This window comes from Watersipora subatra, chromosome 7, assembly GCF_963576615.1.
Source record: "Watersipora subatra chromosome 7, tzWatSuba1.1, whole genome shotgun sequence".
NCBI classification, from domain to species: domain Eukaryota; kingdom Metazoa; phylum Bryozoa; class Gymnolaemata; order Cheilostomatida; family Watersiporidae; genus Watersipora; species Watersipora subatra.
Window position 1 is genome coordinate 54,121,043 of NC_088714.1, and position 11,999 is coordinate 54,133,041.

The window sequence follows — 11,999 nt, forward strand, 5'->3', positions numbered from 1 at the left end:
GCTAAAGGCACGTGGCTAGCAACTAAATTACCTGTCACTGTTAATAAGCTGATTTTAATACTCATGGAGCGCTCCGGCATTGTGATAGTTAATAATAGACTTCAAAACAGCTTGTTTGGTGAAAGAGCAAGCTAGTCGCATTTTGCTGGTATGTGTATGTTTGTATCAATGAGTACAGAACAGCATGAATTCTAAAAGATTGGTTTATTGATACCAAAGCCGCATTATGGTCAACAGGGTCAGCATTTCTGGACACCAAACAGCAAAATTTATAAAACACCATCATTTCTGGCATAAAGGAAATTACCAACCAACCTAAAATATGTTTAGTTCTTTTGTTTGCATAGGTTCCTTCAAACCACATTCTTCCCCAACATGATTTTGGAACTGGTAGGTTTCCAGGAGAATGAACACAGGGAAAGCACAAAAAGCATGTTGCCTCCAGACAGTCACAGAATCTAAAATTTTTGTGAAAAATTATCTCACTATTCAAAAGGAGGACATTGTTAAAACAATTCACAAAAGTTTATTAAACAGTAGATTCAAAAATATTTTGAGCAAAAAACTGTATGTTAATAAGATTTTTGATTTACAAACAAGCAGTTACAGCTTAGGCATGAATAAAATCACTGTGTACATAAAAACCTTAAATAATTGATCATACAGATTGTACAGCAGTTATGAATAGGTAGAATATCTCTTGTACTTTTTGATAACCTAAAATTGAAAATGTAAAAAAAATACTTTTTCCAAATACTAATTTCATTATATACATTCTTAATAAGACAATTCATAATAGCTCAAGGAACTAATAAAATCTTTGTGTTTCTGAATCGTAATATTCAGAGCCAACTCTGTTCACAAAAGTGCGTAAGCAGATCTAGTAAAAGTTATCCATATAGCTAAGATTTATTTCATATTAATTCTACGTTATCCGCAATGTTAGATTATTATGAAATAATAATGCAACTTTTTTTCACATTTTTAAATGGATAAAAAAGCTTTTTTAAACAATTATTACTTTTGCGCATTATTATGATAAAGGGAAACTAAATTCAGAACTTACAAAAGTGAAACTAAGTTTAAAAAACCAAATTTAGAGCTGATAAAAAGAAGACATATGTAAAATTAGTATCTGTAAAACCAGATATATTAGAGCTTGGAAATTGTTTTCGCTTCATTTAAATGCAAGCATAAGCATCATTTTACTAAAAGTATTTTTTGACTGCTTAAGCTCACCGAGTATCGTCCTCTTCTTCATCATTCTCTTCCTTTACTCTTTTTTTAGCAGCAGCTTTCTTTTTTTTCTTCGCTGCATACTTAGAAATTACTTTACGAGCTATTATATGCATGTTTGTTTGTATAGCCGCTTGTCATGCACTGCTGGTAGCTTGATTCTATGGATGACACAACGTACAACAGAGAGAACTCAAATTGCTGGTTTAGTTACTAGTTGTTATTGCTATAAGTAGCAGCATTATGGATAGGTAACGGCAGCAAAAGATGCTGATTTATATCTGAGGATTTCTCGCACAATGCTTTAGTTTTTATAAAACACTAGTGGAAAACATAGTTTATATAATGAAACCATATGCAATCTATGTAGATTTTGTAATCATTTTTAATGTCATAGTGTAGAAGTTCTATTTTATTGTTTTATTTATTCTGTTTTATTTTTTTCATATGCCCTGATTTACTTTAGTCAGCCTTCGCTGGTAAAATAATTTTAGAATCAAATCAAGTAATTATTCTTGTTAATGCTTTGACCTTTTTTTCAAAGTTTTTTGTTGTTGTTCTAATATATTTGCTTCTTTCAATATATAAAAGACTACATCCAAATAAAAACAAAGTATAGATACTTTTATCATGAGATTAATTATAAATCAATTTCTGACTTTGGAGTTCATCAAGTAACTCACGCCAATATTTTTTCAAATTTTCTTATAAACCTATTTTTGCTTTTTCTACATTTGCTTGCCTCTAGTGGGCAAATCTAGCCTACAGTATTTATGGCACAATATGATGTTGCAATTATTTTAAAATGATCTTTTAAAATTTACACAAGATAAAATGGAGAGGTCAAATGAGCTACCTAAAACACAGTTTATTCATTTCAACTGTAGCACATAACTTGTCTTAGTATAAAAAGCGTGTAGATTGTAGTAAGAAAATGCTGGTGACTTTTTAGTATTAGTTTTTATGTAATTTGCTATAAACATTAGCAGAAATTGAAAATTTGTTATTATAAATTAGAGCTATATAGTTACTGGTAATTAGAAAACAAGTCAAAATTAATTTAAGTTTGTGGAGAAAATCTAACAGTTTTAAATATTAAAGTGAAAGAAGCACATTGACATAAATATGGATATCTATATTTATAAAGGTGAGTGTCTGTCATTCGTATGCCCTGTTACAATGATAAAGCTTTAGCTGTATTTTAGGCATGACTTTTAACAAAATCTTTCTTTCTTCATTTTTTCGCTCTTTTTCCATTTTCTTTAAGTTTCTAGTTTCAGCTCTGATAATTCGGTTTAATACAATATTTAAATGTTAATTTAGAGTTCTTTGTTTTTACGAGTAATCTTTACTAGAATGAACGCCATGTCCTTCCTTTATATTTTTCCAAATTCATGCTCAGAGATTATGAAAAAAACTCTATCATGCAAGATTTAAAATCTCAGCATTTAGCTTTGTGTTCTACTGGGCTACTATTTGTGTCAGTAAGTTGCATTAGACAGTGCTGATTACTTGCGCACATAGTTATTACCTGTGTTTTATTGGCTCACCTGAGGATCTATCAAAGTGCACTATACCGTCAGGGTTTTAGTATTAAATAGTATTAGATAAGAAAATTGTATGGAACAACAGGAAGTGTTGGGTGTCATACATTGTTTGGTAGCATTTTACGCTCCACCCACAATATGTACACTGATGAAAAACTTTACTACACAGTGATTGATGACATATGCATGTGTTCATCTATATATTTTTTTTATGTATTGAGAATATAATTTTTTATACGACAGAAATTTTAAAGCTGTCAATCGCAAAACTGTAAGTTTGTAAATCTGTAAGTTGCCGTCGCTATGACCAAAGTATAAGCACTCTTTATTGAAATTAAGAGGAGGTAGTTTATTAAATGGTAGTTCAGTTGTGACAAACCCAGTTGATCAGTCGCTTATAGAAAGATGATGAGATTAGAATTTATCCATATATTAAGATTTAAGAGACCTGCAACACTAAAGTTTTAGGTAATTCAGGGCTACTTTCTCCATAATATAAACTAGCTGCATTACCCATCCACGAGAACAGACTCACGTACAGCAAGAGGTTGATTGAGATTTGTCTTTCAGGTGTTACTGTCAGTATATACAGTATCTTGTTGGTCAGAATATTCACTCAAACTATTCTCTTTTACTTCTAGTTCTCTCATTTTCTTTTCATCTACTTTCATTTTTAAATACCTTACTGGAAATATGACGGCTATTTGTAATAATGTTAAAATCCCTTTTTAGTTTAGCTAATCATGTGCCTATTTTTCTTAGGACTGCTCATTACTTGAGCATACACTTAAGGAAATTACTGAGCAGGGTTTATAACGCAGATGACACAAATGTGTGGTATAGTGGTACAGCCAAGGAGAGTAGTCTGTTGTACAGCCTATTTATAACAACAGGTGGCAAGTCAGCATATTTTTTCATGGATGTTCTGTAAAGGATACGTTCAAACCATGTACTGCTCCACTTAGAACTAACCTCCTTGTTTGAGTATAAGCGTATATGTTTATTTCATAAATATATGTGATGAAGTCAAGAGTTGTGCATATACAATCAACCGCATACGGTAAAACTTTTTAATGCTTTGCTGAGTCATTGCTGTCGTGACTCTTATATACTAGTTAGAATTGAACTAAACCCATGCAGTTTTTTATTAGGCTAGATGGCTGTCATCTGACAACCTGTCAGTTTGTCAGTCTTTTCAGTGATTTTTTCAGTCAATCATATGCAGGTAAAGTTTAGATGAAATCAGTCAAAAAACATGAAAACACTTGGTGCTTACACACGCGCAGGCACACACACATGCACACGTACACACACACTCACATGCACACAAGAGCACACACACAATAGTAAGGTGGCTTTATTAATACAGATAAGCTCAAATTACACGTAGATGGTTGATGATTTCTCTTTCATCTATATCATTGCATTGTATCACAGACAAACAATAGTTTGCAATTTATGAGATGAACTAAGTCGATTATTGGCTATTATGGGAAATTTTAGCTATAGAACATTTTTTATCCCTATCATAGTAATCATTTAGTTAGTTACAGTCTTGCTTTTCAGGAAAAGCTGTATAAGAATACTAATTATGAGAACTTTAGATGAGATAAGCAGTGAGCAACCACAACTTAAAGAATTGCAATAAGCAGTAACCCAATGCATTTTATCAGCCATGCATGTCTGGTTGCCAAAACATTGAATGAAACAACTCAATTGCCTTCTAATTAGTCTCAGGTTTAAAGGTAAAACGTCTCGTCATTGTGAAATTTTGTCAGTGACAAAAAAGTCCTCCCCTTCCCAGTTTAGCATCTTATAGAAAGATAATAAAAAGAAGATGATATAGCATGACAGATAATCAGTGATAACTGAGTAGGCATTTATTCTGGGCTCTAAGAACTCTCGGTTTATTTATATAAACAGGATGGGATATGTCATGCTTGTCAATATAATAAATCAAAACAGGTTGTTATCAGAAGTGCTAGGTTAGTGTTATAACAGCATTACCCTAACATGCATTGACAGTAACCATATAGGCATACAAAATCCTAGTCAGCAGATTTGTAGCCTGATTTATGTGCTGAATTAAAAACAGCACAAATGTGAGAAAAATCAGAAGCAGCTGAATTCAAACCATCTGTCGATCAGATCGAATAAACTTGTAAAATAAATATTATATTGAAATGAATCTCTATTAAGACTAAACATGCCTTACACTAAAAGTTCACAAATACAACTGAGAACAATCAGAGAATTATAATAACAGTTTTTATTAAATATGTTTAACTTTTAACATCTTCAACTTCTAACAGACCATTTAAATGAACTGGTGAAACTAGATAGAAGTATTGAATAGAGCTTAAATAAGTTTTTGTAGCTTTCTACAATTATACATTAGACAGTTCTACAACGTAAATAATCCTTTTGGGAACTTTCATGCTATAGGTATTTTATGTTATACAAACAGTAAAATACAGTCAAATATATTTGGGCACTATCATGGTTTTGTTATCAAATGTAATAAATGTATAGGGCTTCTATATATTCTAGTACTCTGGAAGTTTAGTTCGCCATGAAAGATAGTCAGGTGTGTCAACAAAGCACAATAATTATGTAAGTAGCCATGCTGTTGTTATTCAGAAACACTTGAAAGTGATTTATTGGTACAGGTGTCAGAATGTTGATATATCAAACTGAATGTGACATGTTGCAGTCTTTTCAAAGCTATATTTTATTTTAACATTGAACTCTGGCACTGGATAGAGAAACGGTCAGACAGGTACCACTATTAAAACGTAAAAAAAAAAAATTTTTTTTACCTAATTCTTTACATGTAAAATATTTTTTAATAGTTACTTATTACCGAATAGACTGAAAAAATTAATTTTGAAAAAATAAATAAAATGAATTTGCTGGCTGAAAAAATAAAAAACCAACGTAAATTGACATTGAAAGACTGTGATCCCTTTATTTTTTTGTAACATTACCGTAACCGTGACTGATAAATCGAGTTGAATTGGTAAAAAAAAACGTGACAATAGAAACCACTAATATTTTAGCTACTGTACAGTTTTCATACTTATAAAGCTAAGTCAGAGAGTTTCTTTATAGAAAAAGCAAAAGAGTGAGTTTAGGAAGACTTTAGAACAGATGAGATTATTTACATTTCATTCCTAAATTTGAACACTTTTTGTTTTTGAAAATTCTCACGCAAGTTAACAAAATCTATTTTATATACATTTTGTACTATATGCATTATGAACATGACAAAACTGGATGATAAATTCATTGCATCTTGCCTGCAAATAAAAATATTTTCTGCTAAGCATTCTTTTTGGTAAATTAAAAAAGAATTGATCATCATCATTAACATAATAATGAAATTGGCTGACACCCAGTTATAGGAAGTGGAAAGTATTTTGACAAGCTAAACAAATATTGGAACGAATTAACTTCATATATGGAGATGTTAGCGTCCTAAATGCATATTGTTTATGATAGGTTGAGGTTTCGTTACACTTGACTCCTTGAAATGCTTAGTAAACAAGTTACATTAAAATTAAACGCGTAAAGTTTATTGATTGAAATTGATGGAATATCATGCAAGAAATAATCATGCAGGGGACAAAAATGTTTATCCACCTCTCTAATTTGAGTAAAATAGAACTACAGACTTTCACTTTACAAACCTTCTCTTCTGGAGACTGCAAAACTCAAAGCCAATTAAAAACAACTATGCATGAATAAACATGGATAGTAAATATATAAGGCATGAGTACCGTGGTAGGCCGTCATCTGTACGTTAACTGCCATAGCCTCTGCTATTACTTTGTATAAAGTAAAATTTTTCAATCATTTTTCTTTAATAATATTGAGAATAAAAACAATGAGAAAATAAAAATAATAAACAATAACAGCAAAAAAGTGTTTTTCATTATTTTAAAAGAAATAGCACTTTAAAACAAAAACATTTTCAGTTCAAATCCTTGTAACTTTACCATCTGTTCAAAATCTCACATGTTTACAGCTTATTGTCCTCAGAATGTTTATGCAACTCCAACAATGTATCAACCTGGCATAGAAGCGCTAGGTGTTGCAAACAAGAAAACATACCTGGGCTGGTCAATCTTTATGTGATTGTGTTGCTGTTGGCCTTTGGGCATTTGGGGAATCATGTCATCACGCAGAGTTGAAGAACTAAACTGTTGTGGTATGTTTTGTTCCTCAGTTGTATGGTATGATATAAGCGATGATAAGATGTATGATGCGTGATATACTGCCTGTCTGTGGGAAAAAACTGAAATATTTATACAGAAAATGACATACAAAAAGAATAAAGGTCACTTTTAAAAACTTAGGTAGCTTTTAAAAGTGATCTTTATTCTGACTATATCTTGCTTTGCAAATTTTAATTTTGTAACTAAATATTATATTTCTAGTTGTCAGTTAAGAAAGTATAGTTTTTTATATGCACACTGATGGTTCAGACTACAGTTTTTGAAAACATTCAAAACATAAGTATATAGAAACTATGATTTTTTAATATATATATAGTAAATTTGTAATTGCTTTGTACTTACTTAAATATGTACTTATATATATTATATATAAGTACGTATTTAAGTATATTAAGTAAGTATGTAAGTAAGTATAATATATATTATATATATATTACTTATATATATATTACTTATATATATATATATATATATATATATATATAGTAGTATGTGAAGTAGCTGATCTGGACCAGAATTTTCGCCCTGGCATTTTTTGTCTAAAGATGTCTAGAAAATCCTAGAATTTTAGAAAGTTTTCAAAATCCTTGGGATTTTGAAAAAATGGATTTTAAAAATAAAATGGAGAGAGTTAGAAACAGGCACGGCTGTCACCTAGGTGACACGCGACTGCAGGACCTTTCGGTGCTGGTCACGCTTGCTTTTTGCGCCTATTTATTATACGCTTTTCTTTAAACCTACATCAATCGATTTGACTAACGTTTAAAGAATTTGGTATAATAAATAAAATGGAGAGAGTTAGAAAGCGGGCACCACCTGAGGCGGTGTCTGACATTAGAAACCTCTACAGAGAGGGGAATACGAGCTGGCTTCGACAGGATGCCAAGCGAAGCGGTGTAAAGGGATACAGCAAAATGAGCAAAGCGGAGCTCGCGTATCATGCTGGCGATCGATCCAAAGTGATTGGTAAAACTAGTAAGGGTATACCAATAGTAGTAGACGGTACTTACAAAAAGCCACACCCGGATGATGCCCTCCGCAATGTGAGAAACCTGTACGGAGACTCTACCTCCAGTCAGATGAGGGAGGAGGCGAAGCGTATGGGGTTTGGGAATACAGCGAAGCTGAGAAAAGCCGAGTTAAAGGATATTGTCGATGGCAAGAAACGTCTTACAGTGGATGACTTGAGTATGAAAGATCTAAAATCTTTAGCTCGAGCCAGAGATATAACAGTTGGGCCGCGTTTGAAAAAAGCGGACTTGGTGGACGCATTGAGAGGTGTTGACAGAGTGCCACGGGTGGAGATAAGAACCACTTTTGTAGACGAGGTCACCAACAAATCTACTATAGATGTATCCAGTTATCAATCAGCCAACATAGACTTTGTATGGAATCACGCCAAACCCGTCATTATAGGCAGGATTAATGATGCGTTTAACCGAACTAAAAAACTTCGCGTAAGTGCTGAAGTTGCATTCTCCCATCTGGAGTGTGGTACTATAATCACTCGATTCTGGGGTACCCCTAGAGAAGGCGCCGTACCAATCCTAGCATCAACCAATCTGGATGAAGAATTAAACAGACAGCTAGCGAATATAATCAGAAAAATTGATGAATTTACGAACAACGGTTCGGGGTGGATTTTGGAGCGAGTATCTAGATTTTATTTGGAAATTTATCGGTGGAAACCTCTAAGAGGTGGAACGTACAAACCAACCCCTAAAGCTTTAGCGAACAAAAATGTCATCATAAACGTCACCAATGGAGGTGCCAAAACAATGGCAGTGATAAAACGGATTGCAAAATCTATGGACATTCCTTTTACTACCAAAACCGACAAATCAGCGTTAGTTAAAAAAATAAAAGAAATAGATCCAGAGGCTTTGGATGATAACAAGTGCTTCTTGTGGGCGATACTCTCATGCCTATACCCATCATCGGATCACGTAGACAGGTTATCAAATTACACGCCATATCAAAACAGCTTGAATACCAAAATGTTAAAGTATCCGGTGACCATAGACCAGATTCAAAGGTTTGCTAACAAAAACAAACTTGTGATTAATGTGTTTGAGTGGAAAGATGGTGGAATGGAGATTGTCCACACAGATAACCGGTTGTATACTGAGGAGGCGGAAGGTCTCCCTGAGGTTAACCTGCTTCTCTACAAGAATCATTACATGTGGATCAAGAGTATGTCAGCGTTAATGAGGAAGCAAACGGATATGACCGGTGGTCGTAGCAAACACACGTGCTTACGCTGCCTTCATCACGCTACGTGCGAGAGAACATTTAAGGACCACATCAAAGGGTGCCTAGCCGCTCACGATGGTACTTGCGTCGTCAAGATGCCTGAACCTGGCTCGGTCATGAAGTTTAAGAACATTAAAAATATGGAAAAGGCGCCTTACACCGTCTACGCGGACTTTGAGTCTATTATAGACAAAAATACCAAAGTTCATACAGCGTGTGGCTACGGCGTAAACCTGGTGAACAGCTTAGGAAAGTCATTGAAGTTTGAGACTTACAGGGGTGAGGATTGCATGGAGAGATTCTTTGCAGAGCTGGATGGAATAGAAGAGTTGATAGATAGCATTCCAATCGCGAAAATAATAATCACTCCGGAGCAAGAGCGAGAATTTAAAACTGCGACAGAGTGCTACATGTGTGGGCGCGAGGCTACGGAAGAAGATTGGCTAGTTAGAGATCATGATCATGTCTCTGGGTCATACAGAGGCCCCGCGCATAATAGCTGCAATCTCAAGCACAGACAGACAAAAAAGATTAACGTGATATTTCACAACCTCAAGGGGTATGACTCTCATTTAATTGTCAAGGCTTACGAGGGGTACAAGGGCATCGATGTTATAGCGAACACGGATGAAAAGTACATGTCAATGAGAATAGATCGCTTTAAGTTTATGGACAGCCTCCAGCACCTCAATAGCTCATTGGCTACATTGGTAGAAGGTCTAGATGATCTACCACACCTGAAACGAGAGTATCCAGAACACTACGGCTTGTTGGCGAGAAAGGGCGTGTATCCGTACGAGTACATGGATTCTCACGAGCGGTTTAAAGAAAAGCAACTTCCAAAGATTATACACTTTAGTTCATCGCTTGACAATTATGCCGGTATAAGTGATGAGGACTATCGGCATGCTCAAAAAGTGTGGAAGGAGCTGGGGTGTGAGACTTTGGGTGATTATCACGATCTCTATCTTAAGACGGATGTCTTGCTTTTGACTGATGTTTTTGAGAGCCATAGATCGACAGCCATGGATGTATATGGTCTCGATCCGTGTCACTACATCTCAGCACCCTCATTGTCATGGGATGCATTGCTTAAAATAACAAAACAAGAACTGGAGCTCATCAGTGATGTAGACATGTACAAATTTGTAGAAAGTGGTATAAGAGGTGGTGTGTCTACATGCGGAGGCTTGCGATACGCCAAGGCCAACAATCCTTATGTGGAAGGGTATGATAAAAAGAAACCAGCTACCTACCTGATGTACTTGGATGAGAATAACCTGTACGGGTGGGCCATGTCGCAAAAGCTACCGACTGGTGGTTTCGAATGGGTGAAATCGAAAGGGCTGCCAGACATTAATGATGATGAGGGCTACATGGCGGAGGTAGATCCAGAATACCCAAACAAGCTCCACGACGAACACAATGATTATCCGCTGGCACCCGAATCAATGAAACCTGATCAGTGGTCAGAGTATATGCGCGATGTGGGAGAGCTTGGCAAGCTTTGAGAGCCGCGCTATGCAAAAGTTCCTAAGCTGGTGCCAAACCTTCGAGATAAGCGCAAGTACGTCGTACATCACAGTATCTTAAAGTATTATTTGAAAAAGGGTCTGCATTTGACTAAAGTACACCGAGTTCTCAAGTTTAAAGAAAGTGCATGGATGGAGCTGTACATTCGACTAAACACCGATCTTCGAAAGCAAGCTAAGACTGATTTTGAGAAAGATTTTTTCAAGCTCATGAACAATGCGGTATTCGGGAAATCGATGGAGAATGTTCGCAAACGGATAGATGTAGAGTTGACTACTAAAATGAATCGCAAACAAAAGCTCATAAATAAGCCGCGATTCAAGTGTAAGAAAGAGTTTAATGACAACTTGGCGGCCATTCTCATGAGCAAATCTACAGTGGCCCTAAACAAACCTATTTACGTCGGTCAGGCCATTTTAGATCTGTCCAAACTGCTCATGTACGAATTCTTTTACGATGACATACGACAGCGATACCCCGATGATAGAATGATGTACACTGACACGGACAGCTTAGTGTTATTAATCGAGACAGAAGATTTTTATAAGGAAATGCCGCTCGAAAAGTATGATACGAGCAACTACCCTAAAGATCATCCGTGCTACAGCGAGAAAAACAAGAAAGTGATAGGTCTGCCCAAGGATGAAGGTGGTGGCAAACCGATAGTGGAGTTTGTGGCTTTGCGAGCCAAGTCATACTGCACCGAGGGTGAGGGTTGGGGGCTGACAAAATGCAAAGGAGTGAAAAAGTGTATAACCAAAAACCTAAAGATTGATACCTACAAACAATGCCTGGATAGTGGAGATCCGGCTCCGAATGCCACCATGACGACACTCCAGTCCAAACTACACGAGATAAAAAATTGGACATTCAGCAAAAAGACTCTGTCGGCCTTTGACGACAAACGCTATTACCTAGATTCAATAAATAGCTTGGCACACGGACATTACAGAATAAATGACATTAACAATGCCGCACTTCTTGAATAGGAAACCAAAAGAAAGTTTGAGTCAAAGATGGATCAATGCGATGGAGTTGTTTGATCTCGTCCGACCCCCTGTGTATGACGAATATAAAGAGTCAACGGAAAGATGTACAGTTCGAGGTAGACCCATACCTAGGTATGAGAATAGAATGCCACCAAAACTGTGCGTTAACTTACCCGAACTCAAAAAGCTGGCAAGGCAAAAGA

At 35.4% G+C, this 11,999-nt stretch overlaps 1 protein-coding gene across 1 annotated transcript; it reads left to right on the plus strand.

The window, feature by feature from the left end:
* Window positions 1-10,938: 10,938 nt before the first annotated feature.
* Window positions 10,939-11,796, plus strand: LOC137400897 (uncharacterized). Its single transcript, XM_068087237.1, has one exon. It carries the CDS (start codon window positions 10,939-10,941, stop codon window positions 11,794-11,796), a length of 858 nt encoding a protein of 285 aa, XP_067943338.1.
* The last annotated feature ends 203 nt before the right edge of the window (window positions 11,797-11,999 follow it).

Excerpts from the sequence above, each read along its gene's own strand:
- LOC137400897 (XM_068087237.1), top strand. The coding sequence starts at position 10,939 with ATGGAGCTGTACATTCGACTAAACACCGATCTTCGAAAGCAAGCTAAG.